This window comes from Halichoeres trimaculatus, unplaced genomic scaffold (assembly GCF_033239565.1).
Source record: "Halichoeres trimaculatus isolate MK-OKI-2021-1 unplaced genomic scaffold, fHalTri1.1 fHalTri1_scaffold_11, whole genome shotgun sequence".
Taxonomy (NCBI): domain Eukaryota; kingdom Metazoa; phylum Chordata; class Actinopteri; order Labriformes; family Labridae; genus Halichoeres; species Halichoeres trimaculatus.
The window spans coordinates 8018830-8045581 of NW_027437189.1; the positions used below are offsets into that span (position 1 = coordinate 8018830).

General features: G+C 38.2%; 3 protein-coding genes across 3 annotated transcripts; 2 read left to right on the forward strand and 1 right to left on the reverse strand.

Moving 5' to 3' along the window:
* The first annotated feature begins 980 nt into the window (after positions 1–980).
* Positions 981–6588, forward strand: dazap2 (DAZ associated protein 2). The gene is made up of 4 exons (XM_074682495.1): positions 981–1137; positions 2805–2923; positions 3018–3266; positions 3934–6588. The coding sequence occupies exons 1-4, from the start codon at positions 1125–1127 to the stop codon at positions 4060–4062; spliced, it is 510 nt and encodes a 169-aa protein (XP_074538596.1). The 5' UTR covers positions 981–1124; the 3' UTR covers positions 4063–6588.
* An 8097-nt stretch (positions 6589–14685) lies between these two features.
* bin2a (bridging integrator 2a) lies at positions 14686–21474 on the reverse strand. Its single transcript, XM_074681692.1, has 13 exons — positions 21458–21474; positions 19294–19401; positions 19112–19192; positions 18861–18915; positions 18684–18778; positions 18440–18535; positions 18074–18181; positions 17896–17981; positions 17734–17809; positions 17570–17652; positions 15029–15632; positions 14878–14936; positions 14686–14788 (listed from the first exon to the last, which is right to left on the reverse strand). Exons 2-12 carry the CDS (start codon positions 19375–19377, stop codon positions 14895–14897), a joined length of 1410 nt encoding a protein of 469 aa, XP_074537793.1. The 5' UTR covers positions 19378–19401; positions 21458–21474; the 3' UTR covers positions 14686–14788; positions 14878–14894.
* Positions 20974–26570, forward strand: LOC141799450 (uncharacterized). Its single transcript, XM_074681693.1, has 5 exons — positions 20974–21216; positions 22700–22805; positions 23039–23145; positions 23342–23514; positions 24413–26570. The coding sequence occupies exons 1-5, from the start codon at positions 21060–21062 to the stop codon at positions 24689–24691; spliced, it is 822 nt and encodes a 273-aa protein (XP_074537794.1). The 5' UTR covers positions 20974–21059; the 3' UTR covers positions 24692–26570.
* Positions 26571–26752: the final 182 nt, after the last annotated feature.

Here is a 26752-nt window from a genome sequence, read left to right on the forward strand (position 1 = left end):
GTGATTCCTTTGGACTGAAGCCAGCTCCTCACATTAGTCCAAAATGTGTGGAACACTTCACATTCAAAGAAGAGATGGTCTAAATTTTCAACATTTTCTTCACAAAAAGTGCAGCTATAAATTTCGATATTAAATGTCTTTTTAAAAATATTTATTTGTGGGATAGATTTCATTTAAAATTTTAAAATTTAATTCCTTTACTTTTGGGGTAGTTGATATGAAATATATTTCTTCTTTTATTTCCTGATTTCATCTTTATAATAATCTTGAAGGATATATTTTCTTTAATTGGATTGGGGTACAGTTGCTGTAAAAAAAAAAAAAAAAAAAAAATTCCAGGGAATTTGGATTCATGAAGTATCTGTCACCTGCAGCCCAACTGCTTTCCACATTTATTTTTGAGAGTAACATCCATTTTACTTGCTGATAGATTACCATAAGTTAGGCGGCTGATGATACAAAACCAAGTAACATACTTGGTACTGTATCATGTCAACGATGCTCTCAAGGTTGGTAAACTTCCTTCTACAATAAGTCTCAGGACTTAAAACTTAAATACCAAAACCAGATAAAGACTTGTTGAAAACTGGAGACCTATGATGCTAAATTATTTCACTTGTCTTTCTTAAATCACGCCTGAATACAATTATCCATGAATGCTTGATGAAAGGGCGACACATAAATGATAATAATAACTTAATCTTGGATCTGATTAACTACAATGATCTACGTGAAGACTATAAGTACGATGGTGTTTGGCTTACTTGCAAGTTAGCTATATCTTTGAGTAATGCCTTAAAAACGTGTTTTTCTTTTCGGATAAAACTATGGATGATGATTTTAAAACTATAAAACTGCTTGGTCTCTGAGGAAGTCTTCCCTCATCTCCAATAACTCGAGTTCCCGCTCGTTTTCGCCTGAGGGGGGCGCGCGCGGGTAAACCACCATTGAGTGCGTCGAACGACAGACAGAGAACGACTGACGTCACCACTTCCACAACAACAAGAAGCTGAAAAACAAGGAAGTGAACGATTGTGAAGCCGTAACCTGTTTTAAGGCCGTGACAAGATACGCAGAGCACCGTTTGTTCTGAAATTTACTCTGTCTCCTGATCATCCAGAAACATGAACAACAAAGGTATTTCTACACACCCGTTTTTGGTCATTAGTCAACTGTTCGGTATACGACCCTCACGATATAAGTAGATACGAAGAGCCGTCGTTATGGCCATCTAAACGGACTCCTGTTACGTACATGACAATAAACCACGGACTTTGTCTGTGTTACGTACACGTTGAGCTCTGGTATGTGGGTTAGAATAAAATACTGCTCCTATTAGAGCCTTTAATTTACCATTAGCTTATATCACCGAGCATTGGTGTTCGGGTCACATATTAATAGTTAGCTTGCATCACTCTGAACTGACAGGTTTAAAGGCAAAGCCCGACATGATTTCACTGTTTTGGTTTACAGGCATCGGAATGCCAATATCCGTCAGACATCCTAAAAACTGACAAAATATACTGTGGCTGTCCCCGCAATATATGGAGGGTTATACGTGCATCGTTTGTCTTTTTACTTTCCTATATGCACCTCGCATCAGATCTTTTGTTGCTGCTTGGTGTTGATGCAGCCATACACGGTACACGTACAGACTGCAACGAGCAATTATTTCCATTATCGATTAATCTATTTTTTTTCCTCTAGTTGTTAAATTCCTTCGCGCATGTCGACGTATACGTTTCATTCTCTGTTCAACATGCAGCTCAAAACATTAGCTCACATAGCCCGAGGCAATGCCTTTAAGTGTTGTTTTGCCAGAATACAAAGAACAACAGAAAGTATTTACGCATGGGAGGGAGGAAAAAAACGTGTTTGCCTCTTTTTTTTCTCCTCAAAAATCTTAAATAAAAAATAAAAAAATAAGTTAGAAAAGTTTTATCATCGTCTGATAGTATTATCAACCAAATGCTTCAATTCTAGTTATATGTTACATGTTAGCATAATTTTTTTTTTTTTTTTTTTTACATTTTGTTCATTTTTAAACTATAGAACTAAAATATACAGAGGCTCAAACCCCCCTCCTTACAAAGAAATTTCTAAGTGTTTACTCAAGATGTTAGCACATTTTCTTTTTGTTTTCCCCTGCAAACGATCAATGCATCTAGTTATCCTTGTGATCACAGTGCTTGTTTTCTCAAATGAAAAAAAAAAATTGGAGGGGGGGGGGGGGGGGGGGGGGTGTAACTTTCTGACAAACCAGGAAAAAAACAACAGGTTGGTCACTGCTGGGCCACTCTTATGAAATAAACTCTCTATGTTGTGTTTGTTTTATTGTGATTTTAAACAATCTGGGTACAAGTTATGATTGTCTGATTTGTATTAGAGGTCTTGAGAAAACAACTATGAAAAAAGATTTTTGGTATTTCATTTCCATTTTTCTTATGCTTGATTTATTTTACTGGAAAAGTCCATCTTAATTTTTTTATACTATCATGGCAAAACAGTATTATTGGCCACCCTTAAAAGGGCATTTTCCATGGCCTTTTTGCTTGATGGAAAACACATGCCAATAGCAGGCTCTCTCCATCAGGGGTCCCTGAAATGGAAACTACCAGTGACAGGATGCAAACCTGTTATTTTCAAGTCTTATCCCTGTCTTGTCCTTTGTCACACGTTTTTTTGTGTCTGTGAAATGTTTGACCTGTAGAGTTCCGGTTGCCTGCTGTTGACACTAAAATGCAGTCACTCATTCAACCAGAGGGTTTCGTTGTCAATGTTCTGAATAAAATGTTGTTTTGCAGGTTCATATCCACAGCAGGCTGTGTACCCTCAGCAGAGCACTGCACCTGTATACCCTCCTGCTATGCAAATGTCTCCTCAGGCACCTCCTTACACAGACACACCACCTGCATATTCTGAGGTAACTCTGTCAATTAAATCCTCTACAATTACACACGTCATCCTTACTGTGCTCAACAATTAAAACCTCTTTTTTACCATCTTTGTGTGTGCAGATATACCAGCCCAGATATGTGCTTCCACCTCAGGTGCCTGGTCAGTTGCCTCAGATGTCCTCTCACTACCCTGGTGCTCAGGTGTTCATGCCCATGCAGCCACACATGCCTGTTGGGCCAGTGGGCCAGAATGTCCCCATGGCTTACTATCCCATGGGAGCCGTGTACCCGCATGGTTCAACAGTGATGGTGGAGGGTGGCTTTGATGCAGGTGCTCGCTTCAATGCAGGCAGCAGTGTTTCCATCCCAGTGAGTATCCAGAGAGTTCAGTGAGCTAAATTTCCCTTTTATTAAGAACAGGTGTCATAGATTGCTTTGTTATCCTGTGTCTCAAGCTGATTGATATCCTAATTTATCTAAGGTGGGTTTTTCAGGCTTTATATGTCTTGAATCAAAGGTCAGGACAGTTAATGGAGCAAGAAACAGAGAGAGTGGTGGCCAACCACTCAAGGGCTACTCTAATGGGGCATGACCTAAAATGCTCATCTGTATCTGTGCCTTGTTATTTTTAATTCCTAACATGTAAATGTGATGATTAAAACTATACAACAGTATCAACTGTCAAATTTTCTGGATCATCACAAGGTAAAATGTGCATTATCTAAGACTTCATTTATAATTCTAAAAGAATGAAGCAAAGAAGAATTGAATTAGACTTGTGTGTTGTGTAATTTTTTTAAGATAAAAAATAAAATAAACTCAGTAATATAGCATATTTTGTGTTGCTATAATATTATTAAAGTCAGTAAAAGGGCTAACAAATGCTACTTGCATGTATCTCTGAATTACACACTTCATGCCACAGCTTCTTCAGACAGGGTTAGGAAACTCTGAATGCACTCCCGTCCCAGAGAAGTGTATGGAAGTCCAACCCAAAGGTGAACAGTGTTTGTGCTTTTTTTTTCTCCTTCTCTAGCCCCCACCTCCAGGACATCCCCCAAATGCAGCTCAGCTGGCTGCCATGCAGAATGCTAATGTTGTAATGACACAGCGCAAGAACAACTTCTTCCTGGGAGGATCCAGTGGAGGTTATACCATCTGGTAACAGCAAGTCTTCAAGTCCTCCCTCATGCCTCAACCGTGTCCCCATCCCAGAAGAAGCCCAACTCTCCCCCTCTCCCCTCCCATACGCCTCCCTCTACAGGCTGCTTGGCCATGCCACAATACTGATTTCACCTAACGGAATGTAATATTTTAGCGCCCTAGTGAAAGGTACAGTACTCCACTTCTCACCTAGAGATCAAACGATGAACGCTAATGCCTGAGAGGTCAAATGTAATTTATTAAATGTTGTAGAATTCATTCCAAATTCTTTATTGGATCTAACCTCTTTGGTCATTCCAGATTGAACCTCTTCCAGGCATCTGTACTCTTTATTTCTCCAGACTTGGTCTTTTTTTGATCCACTGGATTACAAATTAAACTGAGATGTTCTTGTATACCTGTAAAGCTACATAAATGAAATGTTGAAGTATCAGACCTGCATTCTGTAGTTTAGCTGCTTTATAGTGAAAGTGAAATGCAGTTACAAAGTTGCAGTGGAAGCGCAGAAAATAAACCTTCACTTGTCTTTTTTTGGAAACTTTTAGAGTAGTTAAACAAATAGATGTGTAATAGTTCCATGTAAATACAAGTATGAGAAAGTACATCTCATCTATACAAAAAAGAAAAAGCATCCTGTATGCGTTTAGCTAGAATTGTCTTGTCCTTTGCACACAATTCAAACAACTACAGCAAATTTCTTGCACAGTGATAGGTCTATCTGACAGACCGCCACGTTGAAATCACTTGTAAATTAAATAAATTTAAGCAAATAATTCAAGAAAAGATTTAATGCAATATCCAAAGTGGTTTACTGTACCTTGTTGGGCAACTTGTAGTTGAACATAGTCAAGTGCCAAAGAGCACTGGGGATAGCCCGAAATTAAAGCAAAATAACTTCAGTAAACTTAAAGGAAAGAAATTTTAAAGTAAATCCAAATAGCTAGTTGAACGGGAAGGGGTGGTTGGTGTAACATTATTGCTCTTTTTTTCATTTCTCGTTTCTGTTTCACAGTCGGATACCCAGAGTTTATACACTAAAGGTTTTATTGTACACTTACATAAACTACCATCAGTTGTTTTACAGTGTCTTTTGGTTTCATCAAACCAACTTCTCAAGTATTTATTCGCTGTAGAAAAATGTCACCTTTGTGATAGCATTAGTTTGAAATATTTCCATTTTTCTCTTTTATTTTTCGTGACTTTTCCACGTTGAAGTGATCTACATGAGTAGTTAGGCTTAGTATAACCAATGAGCTGGTTGTACCAAAGATTTGGTCTATGATGCACTTACGTTTGGTTGTGACTTGAAATTTAAAATTGTCACAATTTAAAAGCAAACATATCATCAAATCAGCAGCTGTGCAAGTGTTGGTATCAAACTTTCATTCTGTCTCGGCTGCAGTTGTTAGTTTAGGTGTTGATGTCACTTTATGTGGGTTGATCACATCTTTCAGTTGTATACTTTTGCACCTTTTGCTATGTACAAATTTGACGTACTTTTTATCTGAGATGCACTGCTAAGCAAATGTGAGTGGTTGCACACAATGAGCTACTGTTTTTTGTTCTTGTAGCTCTTTTTTTTTTTAAAGAAAGCTGTGAGATTTTAGATCCATCAAGTCGAAAGTCAAGATGTTTCATGTTGTTTTGAAGCCTGGACATGTTTGCAATGAGGCGAATATCACTGTTGGCAGATTTGTTGATTTCAAGGTAAAAAAAAAAGAAACAACCTTTCCTTTGAATGACTTGTTACTTTTATACATTATCTTCAAACTTCAAAGACAGTGTCTGATCTTGGTAAGTCATAATAAATACCATTAACTTCTGTTTCTTGATCTCTTTCATTCCAATGTCTGGTAGTGTCGATGTTTCACTGGGTATCCGACACTTCATATCAAGTTTTAACAGCTGTGGCCAACTGAAAGCAAATGGTGTTGCAGCCGACCTAGATTAAGCATTTTTTGTGTTATTTTGAGGACCGGCTTTGTGAAAATGTGCGTCATTTATTAAGCTCATGCAGAAAATCATGGCTGACATGTCACTGTAGTCTGTTTAAATGGCTCACTGTTCATTTAATATCACTCACACTGTCCTTTTATTTTGGTTAAGAGGGCCACAGCTATCAAAGCTTCCAAACATGTTTTTTCTTTTATTTTTCATCTCTGCTCTGATTGTTTGTAACGCAGCATCATGGTGGCTTTGTCCCAGCAATATGAAGTACTGTATAACTACAGGTGACCAGTAGATGCTATGCCAACCACAGCCAGCAAATGGATCTCTCTTTGTTGAAGGATAATGGACATTTATAGTTCAGGGATTCTCTTTACAATATTTTGTAAAAAATAGATGTATGTACTAAAGTGATGTGATAGACTTTGGTACATGTTCTATCTTTTAAGATTACTAAAGGAGAAGAGTGTCAAAGATGGAGTACTTTGAAAAAAAGAACTTAGGTGCACTTAACTTTTTTATACTAAACTTAAAATTTAAAATGTAAGTTTAGAATAAAGGTTATTTTGGAAATTTGAAACACTGTGTGTCTGTGTCTTTGTATTCACAGACAGTGTAGTAGGACGTGTATTTTTTGGTTTGCTGAAATGTTGTGATTTAAGCTTCTTGACCAGACTGCATCACAGGAAACAGGTAAAATCACAAATTATTTCATCACTCACATGCCTACTTTGATATTCATTATGAAGTCACTTGTAGATGTGTTTTTGCTCAAAATCCCCAATTACAGGGTTTGTGTCAACACAACAGCCCCAAGTAAATCAATTATATCCTAATAGTTTATTTTGTTAGCAAGTCAAAAACTTGTTGATGTACCCTTATTGTTCCCATCCAAAGCTGTTTATTGTCTTGTATTTTTTTAATGATTTGTATGAAAGTTGGTAACTTTCAAATTAGACGACAAAACTACATAAAAGCAGAGCCTCTGGTAGGATTTGAGTATTTATCAACTATATCATTATCAGTTTGTTTGCCTTCTCCTGGGACCTGTGGGAGAAGACAGAGAGGGGATGACATAAGGTGGCAAAAGAGTTGGAATTCGACCCTGGTCAGCTACTTCGAAACACGCACATGATTTAATAGTTTTAACTCGATAATCCGGATTCCAGCCACGCATTTTCGATTTATATTTTCTGTCTATTCAAGCCTTCATTTTGGAGGGGGCAGGATAGTGGATAGGAACCAGGAGTGAAGAGACCGCACGATGGAAAGGAACCGGGCCGACCGTTACAGAGCTAGTAGCCTTGTTAGCCTAACCGCCGTTTGATGGTTGACGGTTGGTATAACAGAACAGTCGGGCTTGGGGGATTTCAGAAAATAATATGACAATTTGGCACTGAATGACTAATTTTCTAAATTATTTGTTTCAATATATTTTCTTTTCAGCCCTCAAACCGATCTAGTAGCGTTTGAAAAAAACTACATTTTAGCTGTAGGCTGCTTGTACAATGCTAAAGCTCCTGACTTGATGTAGAACCTCACTCTTATAGCTGACATGTTTAAATGAGTATTCAAAGTTTAAAAAAAAAAACACATTCGAGGACACCAGAGTAGATTGAAATTATGAAATTATGCAGAAAACACTCAAATCAAATGGGACCATCTTTGGACACCCCTGGTTTATGACCAAATGTCTTAGGATTGCTGATTCAGTTGGTTTCTAAAATATTTGGGTATGTTAAATCAATGACATTTCTAATCAATTCAAAGTTCAAAATGATACTTTAAAAAGTATCTTTTGTCTTACTTGACATTTAAAAGCATAAAACTATTGAGGTGTTATTTATATGAAAAAGATGAGTTGAAACATGCTGTACAAGATCTGTCAGTAGGGGTGCCAAAATCAACTCTAGCACAAAGTTCCTCACAGAAGATTTAAAAGGCAAGAACCAAGAAATGTATAGCCAGTTTTGCTAAGAAACCGTACAACTTTAATTGTACTCTACAAATAGTTTGTGATGCTTTGTGTTGTGATTGACTTGTGGTTGCAATCTCTGCATTGAACATCACAACAAGCAGACACACTGTTTGGTGACACTCGCCCAGAAACAGGTTTTATTACCTTCTGTATTTCTGTCAAACAGGAAGTCATCAGTAACAGCATCTGGAGAGAAATTATACAAAACAAAACCAGATACAACAAATCCTAACAACAAATAGTGTTAAGCTATCCTTCATTCAGAAAGGATGACATTGTTTTTTGATGAGCTTATAAAAGAGCTGCATAGAAAACATTCATTTAAAAGCATATTCATAAAAAAGTGACTATAGCTCCAAAAACATGTCTGTAACAGTTTGTGTTTGGATTAAAATACAGTATATCTGAATAAAAAGAACATAAACAAAGGAAAAGAAGCACACGTGGCTGATAAAGTAACAGAAAAGCTTATCCTGTGTTTTGATTGTTACTGATAATGTCACAGAGACATATTTAAACCCCACCACCTGTTTCTCTGCTATTCTGAACACACCTGTTACTCTGCCACCTGCTGCTTGTCCATCAAAATTCCCTTTCCTTAATCTTTGGTATCGCTTCTTGAGTGCCAAAACAAAAATCCTACAAGGTTTTTTCCTCTATGCCATATGTATCTTTCCTTCAAATCACAGAAACAAACAAAAAAAAACACTTGTAGTTCCTCTCAGTCCTCCGCAGACACTTTTTATCCTTCCTCAGTGGTTTATATGAAGTATTCCTTCTTTTCGCTCACAGCCTGGTTGCTGTTCTCTTCATCGGGGTCCTCCCCTGGAGCCAGCTCCCCAGTCGTCCTGTAGTCTCCTTTGTTGTGGCAGAGATACCGATACAACAGGAAGGCCAGAGCAGCTACCGTCAGCAGGATGAGGACTACAACCACTGGGGAAATAAGAAAGATACAGGGTTTAAAAATGTTTGGGGACTTGATCTCTTCACACGAGAGTAAGAAAACCACTGGATAAAGTGCAAGACTTACCTGCTATAACTGCAGAGTCTGTGCCTGCTGGGGCTGCCGTTGTAAAGACTGAGAAAAAGAGCAAAGATAACTTGTAGCAGAGCTAGTAAAAACACGTTCAGCTGTATCAGAGAGAAAAATGTGTTTTACAACGGGACTGGTTTTGTGCCAGTAATGGAAAACCAAAAAGGTGTAGGAGTTACCCAGGGTTGTGTCTGCTTGAGTTGGAAGTGACGTTAGAAGCCCCGCATCTGTAGCTGACCAAACCAAAAAAAAAAGAAAGAGAAAGCACAGCATGCGTCGATAAAACAGCACAAACCTCAGAGGTTAACATATCACAACACTCACTGGCTGCAGCTCAACTTCTAAACCCAAAAAGCTTCAGAGCTGATCCAGAAAAACAAGCTTACTCACCTTCTGTAACAGTCGAGTTTGCGGACAGTGTTGTCAAAGACATGATGTCTGATGCTGGGAGATAAAAAGAAGTGTTAAAAATGTCTCACATGCAGCTCTATCTTCAACTCACAGTCTGCTGGAAGTGATTTGTGTAACTGTTGTCTGACGAGGGAATAATAACTGTTGTGACACAGTAATCTGATTACAGAGAGCTGGAACCCACCCTGCTCTTTTATTCTGAATCCTCTGATGTAATAACCTAATCACAGAACAAAGCAGCGGGTAACAGTACTGGGATGTTTCGCTGCAGTATGAGTGGGAAACTATTTAAAACACCGCACTTCAACCTAAAGTCAGGATTGGAAATGCTGCCAACTAATGTGTAGCACAACAGCAGCCATTTCTCTCTGACATAGCCAGGAACAGTTTTACCAAACAGCCATATTGAAGGCAGAATGCAAATCATTCTGTGGTTCAAGGCCCTGAAATGACAATTTCCTGCTCTAGTTGGTTCCACATTACAATAAAATGAGTACTCTACAACGTTTTACAGGTAGTTGCAAATTATGAGGGAAAGACATCACCTTGGGATTCAGGCTAATGAAGTCTGCAGTTCTGTTTCAACACACAAGTTTTAAAGCCCATGTAAAGAGGTTTTAGCTGCTTATAAAACAGACTTAAATTAAAAGTGATGCTCTTTCACTGCCTGCAACTGCAACAAAGCAGACAATTTGTCATCAGTTCTGTTTCACCTTTACTCTTACTTCAGTCCAACCCATTACAATGATTTTCTTCCTTTTCTTAAATGGAATTTAGGGCCAATGGACCTAGTTAACAAAAAGGAATACCCTGTTTTTTGGCAACAGAGGACTAAATTTGACCCCAGACATCTGTACTACCAAGTGGGATTTTCTCTGATGGAGGTAACTTCAGGCTTAACCCTTGAATTTCTGTCCTACAACACCGATTCACTTCTTACGAGGTAGGTAAGGAGTGACAATTTTCAAGCATGTATTTGCCATCGTCTTCTTGTTTATTTTTACTATAGGCCGTATAATACACAAACATAGTCCCTGTGATGTCACCCATTTGTTTCTAATGCAGAGTTTTGAGGCCCATCTGGATGAAACCCATATTGGTTATTGTGAACTCAACATAGCTTCATCTCAGTCTAGATGAGGCCTTTAGCCTCACTGCAGACAGCTACATTTTCCCCTCCTGTCAATAAAGGCAGTAATGCCCTTATATGAGCAAAAATTATAAGTTTAACCAGCTTTGTAAATGACAGGTACAAAGTTTACAGATAGAGAACCAAAATACTCTGGCCAAAGCTTTTTTTTCCGATTTGTCCACACAATGCTCTATGTTGGTGTTTCATAAGTTATACCGCGACCTACTGGTCTGGCATGCACACTGTAACTTTTAGTCATTGTTTGATTTGAGATGTGAACAAAGATTTTTAAAAATACAAAGGAAAGACTTTTTTTTTTTACTTTGAAGGGGGTTCTTCTGTAATCAATGCCTAAATTGGCATCTCATGACACTATGGGATAGTGCAACAAAGTTTCTTTAAATCAAGTCCCGCAATAGTCACGCTGAATTAACAAACTGTTAGTCTTTAAATATCAGAAGATTGTTTTTTTGTTTTTTTTTTCCCCACTGCATTGCCTTTAGTAAAACCTAAAGACATTTAGTGCATTATAATAGAAGAGGGAGAAAACTGGAGTCAAACTAAACCAGTATTATTAGGAATGGAAAAATGTTAGGGGTGGGAAAAATCCACAAAAACAGATGATAGTGGAAGTTTGACCTTGAATAAACAGACTTATATAAGTAGTCTAGACAGAATTAAATTTATCAGCAACATGAAATATCAATATGTTGCAGACAAATCGTGTTAGGAAGGGCAGTTTGCTCTGCTTTTGTTCTGCTACATTTGCTGCACAGTATTGAAAAGAATGCAGCTGCAGAGTATCTCTAAGAACAAAAAATAAATAATGGTAGACTATGTTAACAGGGATACAACTATAAAAGGAAGATAATGGTTTATATATCGAATATTCTGAAAAGAGGGATGTCCTGGTCTCTTTTAGTCTTTCCTCATTAAGTTGAGTTTTTAAAAGTTATAATATTTGCTTATTTATTTCATCTTTCAGAATAATTCCATACATTTCAACTCGTGTCATGATGACTAACAGTTGCAATAAATACCTTGACTCAAAATTGACTGAATTAAGACTTACTATTCATGGTTAGTGCTGGTTAGTACCCTCCTTCCCTGTGAGAAAAACACACAAACACAATAAACAACCACATCCCCGACACACATTTCCGCAATCACGCGTCTGAACAGGCGGGCCTGTGTCTGTGTCATGGTTAAATGACTGAAATCTACCGGTCAACACCTTCTCCACCATTGTTGCTTCATCATTCAGCGTGTTTCTTTGTCCTCTCAGTAAACTGGACCGTCTAACCTTTTAAGGAAAACTTCTTCACCAACATTCAGAGCTCGCTTCTCTCAAAGTCACCTCCCGGAAACTTTATCAAATGGGTCAATTATCAGTTTAAACCAACCCCCAGAAGTTTCAATGACTGCTCAACCATTACATTGATCATCTCAGCTGTGTGTGGAGGCTTACCTGGGCGCTGCAGAGCGGAGCGGAGTCACACAAAGTCCAGGTCTCGTGTTAATAAACTTTTCCTCTCGGGCGAACTTTGAAGGTGGAGAAAACTAACGCACGCTGATACCCTCTGTCTGAAATCTAAGCCGTGTGAGAGTCTGTTGAAGGCGTCAGACAAACTGCGTGAGTGAAACACAGTAAGCAGATATACTTTTTCCCACAGCACTCGTGAGTCATGTAGCGCGCACACACACACACACACACACACACACACACACGCTCTCGATTTCCGCCCCTCCCTTTCCTCCTCTTTTCTGCGTCTCTCACTCTGACAAAGATCTCAGTGGAAGTAAGATGTGTCACTCCAACCTTTTCCCCCCTAGAAATCAAACACCTGTCGCTATAAAGTAAAAAAAAAAAAAAAAGAAAAAATACTTACAATTTCAAATTCCCCTGTCCCTTCAAACATACCACTTAACTTATTTGACTTTATTATTTTATACACACTGTCTGTTATGCAAAAAGGATAAAAAAAATTGCCATTTTGTACTTCATACTTTTATCAGACAATGGCATGTGCATCATTTTATTTTGAACTGAGTATTCTTAAATTGTACCAATTTATTTGAATATGGTAACATTTAACAATGCATAAATATAGTTCAAATTATTTCTATTTTAACACTGTGTAAAGCTTTTAGAGGGATGAAAGAGTTTAAAATGATGGTAATGGTAACAGCTCTGCCTTTTTTTATGCCATTTGTGAATTTACATGGCATTTTCCAGCCCATAATTCAGTGTGTAGTTTTTCATATAGGTACTATTAAACTCCTTAAAGTTTTCCTATTGGTAAACAACAAACCACAAACAAGCCGTATAAAAAACTTAAAAACAAACAAGATGTTTTTTTCTACTATGGCACACAAAGAATTAAATATTTTTAAAAAATGAATGAATGAATGAGCCAAAAATATAGATTTTTCTCAAGTGGACACTGAGTGAAAGTGAGTGACAGTACATTAAAGTTCACCTGCACTGGTTTCAGTGCAATATATGAACCTGAGACAAAAAGTAAGGAAGTTAGTAATAAATCTAACGTCTTATATGTGTTTATCATACAAGTACATGCATAGTTGTATAGATAGACTATACATTATTGACGTTAAAACCATAAATTAGGTACAATTAGATATAAACCAGCATTTTAGACATTGAATATGTTCCTTATAATACATCCATTGTCCTTTAGATGACATTTTCCCTGAATGGGTAGGGGGTGTATCTTGGTGTAGCCTCACAACATTACCACATATAGTTATATTTCAGAGTTTTCAAAAAAAAAAAAAAGAAAAAGAAAAATATATTCTCTGTGTAAATTATTTATTCATTTATTTATTGATTAACTTATTCATTTTATTTTAATTTATTTAGCTTAATTATGCTATGAGGTCAACAACGTGTTAGCATGACTGGACATTCAGGGTCATCTGCCCTTCAGAATTTCAGTGCAGTATAAAAACTCAATACAAAATGTAGGGAAACTTGTGTTTAGGAGGTTGTTTTCTGTTGTAATAAAGCTTCTTGAAACAGCTTAATGTTGCTGTTGTGATTCACTGTTATCCATTATTGTCCATGTTATCAATCAAACTTCAAATTGTGCCATTAATTTGAGTGAGGCGTTGTGTCTCCAAAGTGTTGCTATTAGGTAACAGGAATGTAAGAGACAGTCTGTGAAGTGAGCGTCCTAGAAAAACCTCTTCCTCGCCCCCATCGTCGCTCACATACCGTAGACTGTTTGGCATTGGCAGAGGAGATTCTGCAATTTTTTATAAGCAGAACCCACATACTCAGCTCTCCTGCTCATCCCGCAACTGCATGTTGCTCACAAATGTTGCTCCTTTTAAAAGAGAAACAAACACAGTTTTCCAACACAATCTTCTAACAAACACAAATTTCCTTACTACTTGTGTTAATTTGTGGGGCCACTAAGTTGTGGCACTTAAGAGTGGCAGATGTAAGGATGGTCCGTGAAGCAGACTGTTGCAGAATGATCCAACCTTTGGCAAGGCTTGAGCAGAAAAAAACCTGCTTGCTAAAACCCAAGCTGTATAATAATGTTGAATAAACAGCTGTAAAAGCAGGTAACTAAAGTGTGTTTGGTTGAACATGAAATGAGCTCAAATATTCATGCTGAGTGAGCGCTCTTCTTCTTTATCCCTATCATTACCAATCTCCACTGGCAGAAAAGAACAGCTGTGTACACAAAATTCAAATAACAACATTTTTTATTATTATAAGTTCATTATCTTCAGCCTTCAGGGTGTGAGTGTGTTCACTGGATAATGAAACTTTAACAGATGAGTAAAAACGATACAGAGAAAAATCATCAGAATTAATAAAAGTTATCTTTACCGTGTGAATCTAACTTAGAGTGGTGAGGTTGTAAGAGTATATGTGTTTAAACTGAAACAGAAAATTAAGTCTAAGCATGAGAACAAGTTTAATTCTAAAGATGAAAAATAAGTTTCATGAAGTTTTCTAACGATGTAAACTGAGAAGTGTGACTTAAAAAAAAGCTTTTGTGTTTTAAAAATCTGTCTCATAAGATTTTACCCAGAGTGTAAATTAGAGTTTAAAAAAATCTTGATAAAAAGTTAAATAGGAAAACTAAGCCCAGCGTACGTCTGTCATGATGCCACAGTTGGACCCTGCAGAGCGGCTGTCTCCACATTTTTCTCGTTGTGCAGCTGCTGACTTCAATCTGTCCTCTGCTTCTCTGTTTAAAACACCACAGGGTTATTAAAAGATCTGGAACGACACAGAGTTGAACAGTGAAGTCAATGATAAATGACAGAACATGCTAACCTAGAGGCTGGATTACTTTAAACCACCGTGTTCTTCACATCTGGAGATACAGAAGCATCCTGGAAGAGAGGACAGTAATGTCAAACATGAGGCCTGTGACAGAAAACATTTCATGGAGGAGAAACAGCTGTTTGCTGAAGGAACAACAAACCTTCTGAGGACTGCTCGGGTCCGTAGGCTCAGATTCCAACCCGTTCTGCAGTCTCTTTGCTTTAGGACTCCCCAGATGCACCGGGCTGTCTTCTCTCTCCTCGATGTGCAGCGGGCCGACGTCTGCCGCAGACAGCTGCAGGTCCAGACTCTCTGAGTCACAGGAGTTGTTCAGTTCAGAGCTGCTGTCACTTGGTGGAGCTTTCTCACCATCTTCCTTATTGTCAGACTCCGCAGGAGGTTCACTCTCCTCTTCCTTCACATTTTTCTCCTCCTCCACCACCTGGCTGCTGGACTGCTCTTCTCCTGCCTTCAGCTCACTCCCCTCTGCAGCCTCCTCTTGTGCAGGAGAGCCTGGGGTCTCACTGTTGTTTGACTCTGCATCCAGGTCCCTGGACTCAGAGGTGGGGCTCTCCAGGATGGATGATGGGGGACTGACGGAGCTGGTGCTGCTCTCTCTGGTCAGGGTGCTGTGTCGAGGTTTGTCTGGGGACTTGAAGCTAAACCTCTGACCCGGTTTCGGACTGTAGTTCTTGTGGAACTCAGAGAAGCTTGCTTTCCAGGCTTTAGGAGACATCAAGGTTCGTCTCTTCAGGGAGCCATACCTGAAATGTAAAGAGGAGTCAAATTAAAAGAAAGGAAAGGATGGACAGTGACAATTGTCTGGCTTCTCTTTGTGGCCAGACCTTGAACATCGGGTGCCATCTGTGGCACCTGATGGGTACAAAAAACAGAAAATGCATACATTTTTAATGCTTGTTTTTGTTACTGATAGGGTGAATGAAATGACGTTATTGTACAGGCAACCAGTGACCATCTGGAGTCACTTTTTGGATCTGTGTGCCACAAAACAGCTGCCTTACTCTGGTACTTTGAATAATTATGGTAAGATGTGTTAGCTGTTGAGAAAACTTGGAAGAAAAAATGTATATGTGTGTTTGTGTCTGTGTGGGCGTCTTTCCTCAATGGCTCCAGCTCCCTGATCACTATTCATTCAATCCACCTGCTCACACCTGCACATCTGCTCTCCATCCATTTACCTGCTGCTGCTGTGGCAGACTACGAATCAAGACTTTTTATCACTCTGTGTTCTTTGGCTGTGATTTCTCCTCCTGTGTTTTTTTTTCTTGTGCCATAAGATCACTATTCACCTCCACCTGCCCTGCTCTGCAATCAGCCTCAACCTGCCCGCTGGACTCTGGGACCCTCACCTCGCTCCACTTCCTCTGTTAAAATCACTCTTTTGCTTCACTCAAGTTGGAGGTTTTCCCCTTCCCTCTGCAAATCTCTGATCATCCATCCATCACTTTCCTTGTCTCCCTCCAATAAACCTCAAAACCTCTGGTTCTGAGCTTTGTCTGATTTCTGAGTCCACAAAGTACTTTAAAGTTTTACAGTCTCTTTTTTATGTGTCAGATTTTCATCATACAGATTGAGCTGCAGATGCCTCTAGCAGTTATTTGTGGAAAATGATTTCTCCATTTATTTCTGGATTTAACAGAGACACAGCACTTCGGTTGCACTCTTTGTGTATCCGGGAATATTTGTAGTAGCTTAACTGTCTTTTAAGTTATCACCAGTCTGTGTGAATGCATTTCAGACATATCTTTGTATCTATATCGGCTCAACTCAGCCTGTAGGAACACAGTTAAGTATGCTATATCAAATTCTATAGATTTACACAAAAAAAAAACCTTCAAAGTCCTGATGTGCCCAAGCAAAGTCTCAAAAAGTAACAGCACCATGATACTTAAAGACCTGAGGATCCATCCAGTGACCCAAACCCAAACCAAGTTAATGAACTGAACAGCTGGGTCATGTTTGTTTCTGTGAAGTGGCCAAAATAAGAGCTCCCATTAGGATTTTGTGGTACCAGTATCTCATTAAATATAATAAAACAGCATATTTTTATACTGTATGAAAATGTTTTTTGAATGTTTCAGAAAAACAAAGAGAAAGTTTGTTTTCTCAAAATTCTGCACCATCTTTAAACCAAAAGATGATCAGAAACTATATCTTAGGTTTTGACAGCCCAAAAGTGACGTTTAATTACAGACCTGGCATATCTTTTAAAAATGGTTTGTAATGTTTTGGATAATCATTTCTCATCTCGAACAGGTACAAAAAAACTGTTATCTCTTTTATCTTCTTCTGATATTTGTCTTTTGTTGTGAAGCACTTTGTGTATGAAAGGTGCTCCATAAATCACTTGATCTGAGTTGGGTTTAATCAAATTTTAAATAATTTAGTTCAAAATAAAATGTTAGATATATTGTCAGACTCATATGATGCCTGGAGCTTTGTAATTAATGAAACTGCCTAAAAAATAATGAAGGAAATATTAAAGCTTCAGCTCCACGGTGCAGCTGTTTCATAAAACACAGAACATTGTAGTTTATAGCTTAAGATTTACTGAATCTTTGTTTTATGATTTGCAAAATTTAGCTGCTTCATCATGAGACGATAAAGTTTTGGAGGAAAAAATTTAGCAGCTAAATTTTCTTTTTTTCTTTTATATAGACAGTTTCAAAGAAGAACTCACCGCTGCATTCCTCTCACAGCAAACACTTTGTCTGGATGCTGAGCCTGCAGCTCTTTTATCACACTCTGTAGATCCTGGTTGAGCTGGAAGAGGAGCCAACAGGTCAAAAACTTCTCTCCAACAATGGCAATAACTTGATTAAACAGAAGCAGAGCGGATCATACCGTGCTCATTTCTTTGTAGAAGATGTCTCGTAAGTTTGACAAAGCGGAGAAGACCGAGACGTAGCAACCGATCCGACTGTAGAGAAAAAACATCGAATTATAAATTCAAAAGAAGCTTCCACCTTGATATGAATCAACACTGTAGCAAAAAGACTGTCAGACCTTTCATAGAGCTGAGGCAGCTCCTCCTTTAACTCACTGTTGATGCTTTCATACACACTTTTGGCAGCATTCATCTCCTCTTCTGCCTGCAGCGTGAACACATGAGTCAGTGTTTATGTACGTTTTTGAACATACTGAGGTTAAAGTAAATATAAAAACATGCAGCATTATTTGTAACCTTGTTTATCTTGACATCATCTCTCTTCTTGGCAGTCTGCAGCGCCTCCAGGTGGCGCAGGGAAGAGTCATAGTCGACCAGTTTTCTTCCTCTCTTCGCCACTTTCTCCTGGAAATTGAAAAAGACAGATTATCTGTATGTGTGTGTGTCTGAGGATATAAAAGCTGTGTGTGTGTGTCTGTGTGTGTGTGTGTGTGTGTGTGTGTGTGTGTGTGTGTGTGTGTGTGTGTGTGTGTGTGTGTGTGTGTGTGTGTGTGTGTGTGTGTGTGTGTCTGTGTTAGTTTTCCTGTCTTTGCTCTCAGGCCTTTTGTCTCTCCGTGTGGATTCACTCCTGTTTACTTGCGCTCCCCCTTCCCCTTGCCTTACCTTTGCATCAGGGAATTGGCTCACATAGGACTCCATGGTGCGGATGGCCTGGTCCATTAACTTCACCTCGTAGTCATTCCACAGGAGGTCTTCTCCCTGATTAAGAGGCAGATCATAAATATTGCATTAATTATGTATAAAGAGAGAAGGAAATACAGGGTGTTTGGTCCCCTGGGGATGAAGTAATCCTGCACAACCACTGTACCATCTCTAGGATTGATATTATCCCAGATACTATACAGACCTCTACAATGGCTCCTAAATCTTCCCCTGCAGCCCAGTCGTGTTCATAAGAATCAAACAGAGACTGGGAAAGTCTTCTTGAAGCTTCACGCATGTCTGAAAAAGCAGAAGCAGTCACTAGAGTCATGAACAGGACAAAACTGAGCAGTACTGTAGCGTCTAAGAGTTAACTTTTTACCTCTGACTGCGTTGATGTAGTGCCTCAGGTCTTTGTAAATCCGGTTTCCATCAGTCTACAGATACAGGAGGTTTGTATGCTTGTCAGACTTAAGATTTATTGCCTTTACGATGTTTGATTTACTTAATACACAGCTAATAAATCATGCAACAAGCTTAAAAAACAGTGGGGAAGTATTTGTCTAATACCTTGATATCATAACTACTCAGGTAGTGAACTAATTTGTCTCCTAAAGTGGAGAAAAAAATCACCTGCTGGTCCATGAAATTATGGAGTGACTGTTCAAACTGGTCATCTCTGGTCTCGACTGTCTTCCTGAGCTTTTGCAGCACCTGCAAGAAAAACAATACATTCCTCAGAGCTACAGCAGCTAAATGGCAAAAGGTTTTCTCCCTTGATGTTTGGGAAACAAAGAAAACCTGCAGACTGTTACCTTTTCTTTGCCTCTGCTCAGCTGCCGCTGGACTTTTTTAGTGAAGGTACCAGAGCTGCTTTTTGGGCTTGTGTTTTCAGCCATAGCTTGTCTCAATTGTGTCTATTCCTAATGATGAAGGGAAACAGAAGAAAGAAAAAAATTAAAACAGCAACCTGTAACCCCTAGTTTAATTAATTAATTAATTTATTTATTTTCAGCTTTATCACCCGTAACAAGTATACCAGGCTGGATAAACGGATCTAAAGTGACATTTTAGGCATTGTGTGACTCATCAATTTATAAAAACCCTGGGTTAACATGTATAACTTCTTGGGTTTTTTTTCTCCTTTTTATGACACAAATCTTATCAATGTATACTTTTATTCATCTATTTATTTATCTAAGTGAAAAAATTAGAAAATATATTCTTTCATGATATTTTTGAAAACATGAATACAAGATGCATGAACAAATTATGGTAAAAATTTGAATTACCAACAAAAGTAAATATGCTTCATTTAGCCTAATGCAATTTAGCCAAAATATCTGATTTTAACATACTTTCTGCTTATTTAAAATCAAATGGCCTCTTACTTCAGGATTTTGCAGTGTCAGCAGGGTAGTTATTTCAAAAAAAGATTTATAATTTAATAAATAAAAACAAAATTTTGAAATAAATACCATTTTGATGAAATATCAGACAAGCATATAATATGGCAATTAAATTGTGAAATAAGCCAATGTTATTATGAAATATGTTTTATTATACTTTGATATTGAATTATTATAATCAAATATTTCATGATCATTTAAACAATTTCATACTTTTTAAAATAATTACTTTTTATTCATTTTCCAAGCTTTTATAAAATTAAAAAAATGTTTTTTCACAAAGTCAATTTTATTTCAAAATGTTCTTTTTCACAAAGGCCATTGTGGAAAAGGACATTATGAAGTGAAAATGGACTTTGTGGAAAAGGACATTATGAAATGAAGATTGACTTTGATAAAAACGTTTTTTATAAAAGCTTGGAAAATGAGTAAAAAGTAAAAAGTTTTAAAAAGTATGAAATTGTTAAAATAATCATTATGAAATATTTCATCATAATAATTTGATATTAAAGAATAATAAAACATATTTCATAATAACATTGTCTTATTTCACAATTAAATGGCCATATTATGTATTTTTCTGTTATTTATCAAAATGGCATTTATTTCAAAATGTTGTTTTTAATTATTTAATTATGAATCTTTTGGGGTTCCATAATTTCAAGGGGCATGCCACCCTTCGCTAGCTAGCTAGCTAGCGGGACAAGCCTCTGCTGCAACTCAGAGATTTGGCTAATCCTTTTATTCCTTTATGTGAGCCACATTTGACAAACAGTTTTCTTACCAAATATTTTAACTGTGTAGTTTTGATGTGTAGAGACATACGGTCGGAGAAAATTATGATATTTTAGTAGCTTTGAACTGCTCCTCCTGAATTATGCTAACTGAGCTGAGCCTTAATTAGCTTCATGTATGCTAGGCTAAAAACAGCACTTTGCTTCCTCTGTTCAGTCAACACTTTATACATTATTATAGGCTTTGTTTAAAATGTCTATACTGTGAAAACTATTCTTTTCTGCGAATGAAATGTTAGATGAAAATCCAACCGCTTCTGGTGATACTACATTACCCAGAGTCCCCTGCGTCGAAGCTCCTCCCAGTAACAGAATGGCAGCGGCGCTGAACTTTAACCATACTGTTTATATTCCTGTTGTTGTCAGAGGAGTGGCTCTATGACCAACTTGCAGATCTCTACGCTGCTCGACGACCTGCAGGACATGATCATGGGGAGCACCCTGGCCAAATGTGCCGTCACGGACCTGGGCATCCAGTGGGCCGGATGGGCTTTAGCTTCTGCCCTCAAGACCGAGAAGTTTTATGATCTGGCAGGTAATGTGGGCTAAATCGGGCTGTATTTCTCTTCTGGGTAGTTGTTTGTGGCCATGTGTTGACAGGTTTTTGCAGCCTGACTGGTTATTCAGCAATATTAATCCATGCAACGTTTTATCTGATCTAAAAGCGCTTCACAATTTAAGACTTTAGCAGTCGATAAAGAAGCTTTGCAGACAAATGTGGCAATTTATGTAAAAATGTGTTTTATGTAGCTTTATTTTGAATATTGGACTGTCACCTTTAAGTTATAAAACGTCTTATCCAAGGCAGCTGTGTTGTGAAACAGTCAAGAAAGCTCCTCCTTTATCTTAAGCAGTGCTTTGATCCAATCAGCTTAACTTAATGTCAGCAGGGGCGGACATAGTAAACCCTCGTTTTTAACCAGGAAGGGGGGCTTAACCGGGGACCCTCTGGGTACTACAGTAATGTGTGCAACCTCTTCTTAATAATGCATTAAAAATAAATTAATTAACTTTCTGCCAGTTTAAACTTCTTGAATAAAATTTAGAGCAGGTCAGTCTAATTCATGCAACAGCTTTAAATTAAATTAGTTGTTAAAGTATAGATTGTCGGACATAACATAATCTATTTATGTTACAATAACCGTCCCAATTTTGTGCCAGTTTTTTAATCATTATAACTTATATATGTTTATTTTCAGTTTCATTTGTCTTATGTCAAAGTAAATCCGATCCAAGTAAATCAGATTTTCAGACAAATTAAAAAAAAAAGGTTGCTTTGAGTTTTAGAGTAACTTGCTGTAAAAGTATTTCTAATATCATTACTGTACAATTTTCCTACAATCCTTACTGAAGTCAATCGAAAAGACCTCTCCCATGAGGTCACTGCAGTCTTATGGTAAAATGCTGTATTAAAAATCATTTTAAAGATCAATTATAGTATGTGCTGCAAGGCCTCACCGAGAGCTGTAGGCTTTAATTCTGTGAGTTTTTGTAACTGTTCAGTTCAGAAACTCACAGACAAACCATTTGAAAAAATTGTTATCACAATCTTGAATTAAAACCCTTGTGTCTGTGATTTTTTCCTAATGAGAATTCAATTTTCTCTGAGCGACTGGGCCCAGTGACAAGTTTTGTGCTTAAGAAGTAAAATGCACAAGTGGCAACAAAGTCTAGAGATCTGTAAAGTCATTCAAGGTTCTTTTTCGGCCTCAGCACAACCCATCATCAAAATAAAGGAGTATAGGACGTTGCAGCTTACCTGTGACTGATTTCTTTCCAATTTCACCAATGAATCACCTTGACACTTCCACACTCGTCCTCTTCTTCTGGTTCTGCCCTGCGCGCTCTGCTCCTGGATATTTTACCCTTGAACTTTGGAACCAATTGTCTGCTGTATCCTGGGTAAAAGATTTATTGAACACGCCTTTCGCACTCTGCAGGGCTATCTGACATACCCATATCCCAGACACTCTTAGTCTGTAGCTTGTCTCTCACTCTCTTTTTTTTTTTCTCCACAGGATCTGGCACTTTTATACTGCTTGCCCACCTGAGCCGTATCTGGGGAGGAGCCAGTCACATCCGTCAGAAGGTGCAGACTGGGTGTGTGACAGCATGGGGACTCAGGTGAGGCAACTTTGATACTGTGTTGAAAAAAATCACAAAATAAAAACCTGCAGTTTAATACATCTCCTACAGAGATTCGCTGATGATGTTTCCTTACGTAAGTTCCATGTATGTAGAGCAATGGAGGGTTCTTGGAGAGGTCAGAGTAACTAATGAGTGTAAAACCTTAACAACTGGTTAATGAATAATATTTTGGTTAATGTGAACAGACGTTAACCATGTTCTCTCTGCAGGTTAGGGACATTCCTCTTCTTGCGGATTTTGAAGGACGGTCATGATCGCAGGTTCAACAATGTCAGAGACAGCCCAGGGACTTTCTTTGTGTACTGGACCATTCAAGGTACTTGGAAGCACCTTTTACAGCAGTCCTTGACTAGGTCTGCAGGGCAGCCTTGAATAAATCATTGTCTTGTTCCCTGCTCTTTATGTATGCATTTATTCCACATAGGTAGTGTTGGTGCAATGCTTTTGATGTTCGGGAGTATCTTTGCAAACATGCCTCTTGAATATGAAATATTGTATTCCTGTTTTTGCAGCTTTATGGGTCTTTATGACCCTCCTGCCCACGCTCATGCTGAACAGTGAGAAGCGAGATGTACCTCTAGGAACCAGGGACTATGTTGGCTGGACTGTGTGGGGCATTGGCTTTGCTACTGAGGCAATCGCCGATCAGCAGAAATGGTTTTTCAAACGTGACCCAGATAATGCTGTAAGTCATATTCTGGCAGCAGTTATAGTTATGGTCAATGTTAATGACCCATTCCCCAAAAACATGCATGGAAGTGAAAAAATATTGTTAAAGTCGACGCTATATACATATACATATACACATACACGTATCACCAATGATTTTTACTACAGGGTAAGGTAATGAAGAAACAAAGCCAGTTACAATAAGAACAAATTTATTTGTTTTTACACAATATTGGCAACCCTTTAGTTTAATATCACTTATTCTTTTCTCATTTTAACACTTTTGTTGATCCTATTTGAATTTCAATTCTTTATTCCTTATCACTGCTATTCCAAAAGTTTTGACATTTAACCTCTGCTTTAGTTTTGTCCGTGCTTATTTTTTTCAAAGTAGTTCTTCAAAGAGACGGCATGATACTTTATATATATATATATATATATATATATATATATATATATATATATATATATATATATATATATATATATATATATTCTACAAATCAGTATAAGGTTAAAATGTTGGATGTGGTCAAAGTTTCAAATCATGATGTAAAAGATTTGCTCAAACTGTTTCTCCCTCAAAGGGCCAATTTTTTATTTAAAGAAGTGAAAAACAAACCTTTGTTACATGGCAGCAGTGAAGGGGGGTTCTAGAGTGCTGAGTTGAAGCATTTAAGATGGTGGCTATAATGAGAGGTTTCATAGATAAATAGAAAATTATTGAGTTGTGAATCATGTTTAGCTCCTACAGAGCTATCAGAAGGACAATAAAGCCTAAAAAACAAATGATTAGCATTTAATGGACAATGACATTATAGCATTCTCTAGCTTGTAAATGAAATTGCTGCACTTATCTGTAATAGAACCTTTATTTGCTGACTCTATAAACTAATTGACCCTTGTTCCTCCAGGGAAAGTTCATACAGAGCGGACTGTGGGCCTACAGCAGACATCCAAACTACTTTGGTGAGATTTTGCAGTGGTCAGGTCTCTGGCTCTCAGCCTCGTCTGTGATGAAGGGCTCACAGTACCTGAGCGTGGCGTCACCTCTCTTTGTCTGGGTCTTGCTGCGATACGTCAGCGGCATTCCCATCCTGGAGAAGCAGGCGATGAAGAAGTGGGGATCTGACCCAGCCTTCCAGGACTACATCAAGAACACTCCTATGCTCTGGCCGTGGCCCAAATTTTGATGCTGTCTTCTTTCATTTTGTCATTTTTACCAACTGTTGTACCAATAAATGCCTCAGAAAGGACGTGTTATGTAGTGAATTAAATTCCAATTCACTATAGCTAGTCTTACATATAACTATAACTTTATACTATAACTTCTTGTGTGTAGACTTTCATATTTGAAGTTTGTTTGCCAACTGTTTGCTTCATTGCTGCTTTACTCAGCCACAGGAATACCATATAAAGAGAGTTTGAACCTCACCTTTTTTGTTTTGTTTTTGTGAGGGTTTTGAGTGGCTTTACATACCTTTAATCAGACAGGATAGGACAGTGGATAGAGCAGGAAATTAGGTGAAATGACATGCTTGAAAAAGGCCCAAACCCGGGCCACCCGTAAAAGGGCATATTCTACATGGCATGACCCAGACAGCCAGGCCGCCTGTACCATTGAACTTTCCTCCTGCTCCCTTTTTCATTTTGTTAACAATTGAGATTATAAAACTGCTACCAAAGGAAAAAAAAACATCATATACCAAATGTAAAAACAGCTGCCATTAGATTATCTGATAAAACTGCTGCTCTGGAAACCATCAACTACCACTCAGGGACTACTTCACTACTGACCCACATTCATATGTGACCTCGGCCATTCTTTTATCACGAGCTAACCAGTGTCATTCAGAGCTGAAGCCTTTTTGGTGTGAGGTGAAACCTCTTCCACAATCTGGAACAGCATGCCTTTGTGATAAAACTGAGCATTGTTTCTTTTAACAGCCATTAAAACACCAAGGGGGTCAGGGGGTGAAGAAACAACAACAGTAGCTAGCTAGCTAGCAACTGCATTTGTATCAATCCACCAGAAGAAGTCTGGCTAACGTAAATTAAGTTTGTTCACGGTGGGGAAAGCAAAGCAAGAGATGAAAACAGCCAAGTAAAGAAAGAAAGGAGATGAAGATGCCTTTTCTTTTTACTTCTATTGAAATTCATAATAAATGAAGAAAATAAACCATGGGTACATCTTAACATCACCGCTCTCAAGTTTTGAATGCAGACGAGAGTGACGTACCCCCAACCCCCTGCAGGTTGTAGGAATGGGGGTCTTTCATAACTTTTCGCCTCAATCCACTGCTATTTTAGGATGTGACAGCTCTTAACATATCACAACAATAAATACTACATCATGATAAAAAGAAACTCAGCAAATCTTCATCATCAACAACACTGATACTTAATCACCTCTCATGTTGCTATGAACCACCCTGTTGGCTATGGCTGCCTTTTGCAGCTGCTCTCTCTTCTTTGTCCGTTTCTTATAATTTTTTGTCTCCTTTTTGTAATCTTTGTATTTGGAGTGGATCATTACTCTGTATGGCTTTTTACTACTTTTTCTCCTGTGTATGTCTGGAGATCCTATATGTAACCATGGCTGCATTGTTTACATGTGAGATCAGTTGTTAGCAGTCTGTAGCATGTCAATGCTAACTGGTGTAAGGCCTGATGTCTTCCCACAAGGTGAGGAGGAGGTGAGTACGACGTGCTGGTTCTCAGGTGTGAGCTAAGAAGTGACGGCATGGACCTGTCCTTCCATCCATCATTATTGGGAACATAAGATCTATCTCCAAAAGATGGACGAGCTAGCTGTGCTAACCAAGCAACAGAGGGAATACCAGAGGGCAGAGTAGCATCATGCTATTCACAGACATGGCTAACGGAGCTAACATCAGACACCAAGGCCATGTTGGAAGAGCTTCAGCTGCTGTGAGCAGACAGGATCCAGGAGACAGAGACTGAACAGACTGCTGAAGAAGCTCAGTCCTGGACCCTGTGGAGGTGGAGGCTGGCTGAACTGGAGGATGATGGACAAGCTGTCATGATCTATTTGCTTATGGACCTTTTTGCACTTTCTCTACACTTCTTACTTTTGTTTTCTTGATTGCTGCTGTGACTTCAATTTTGTTGTACTTGTTACAATGACACTAAAATTCTATTCTATTCTATTAAACACCCATTTGAAAATAAAAAAATGTATGAGCCGTGAAATGTTTTTAAAATATTTTCAACAGAAGAAAAAGACCACTAAC

Excerpts from the sequence above, each read along its gene's own strand:
- dazap2 (XM_074682495.1), top strand. Across the intron at positions 2,924-3,017 it reads CACCACCTGCATATTCTGAG|ATATACCAGCCCAGATATGT; the intron begins GTAACTCTGTCA and ends TTGTGTGTGCAG. Across the intron at positions 3,267-3,933 it reads GCAGCAGTGTTTCCATCCCA|CCCCCACCTCCAGGACATCC; the intron begins GTGAGTATCCAG and ends CTCCTTCTCTAG.
- LOC141799450 (XM_074681693.1), top strand. The coding sequence starts at position 21,060 with ATGACCAACTTGCAGATCTCTACGCTGCTCGACGACCTGCAGGACATG. Across the intron at positions 21,217-22,699 it reads GAAGTTTTATGATCTGGCAG|GATCTGGCACTTTTATACTG; the intron begins GTAATGTGGGCT and ends TTTTCTCCACAG. Across the intron at positions 22,806-23,038 it reads GTGACAGCATGGGGACTCAG|GTTAGGGACATTCCTCTTCT; the intron begins GTGAGGCAACTT and ends TTCTCTCTGCAG.
- bin2a (XM_074681692.1), bottom strand. The coding sequence starts at position 19,377 with ATGGCTGAAAACACAAGCCCAAAAAGCAGCTCTGGTACCTTCACTAAA. Across the intron at positions 17,982-18,073 it reads ATGATGTCAAGATAAACAAG|GCAGAAGAGGAGATGAATGC; the intron begins GTTACAAATAAT and ends TTCACGCTGCAG. Across the intron at positions 14,937-15,028 it reads ACCCGAGCAGTCCTCAGAAG|GATGCTTCTGTATCTCCAGA; the intron begins GTTTGTTGTTCC and ends CCTCTCTTCCAG.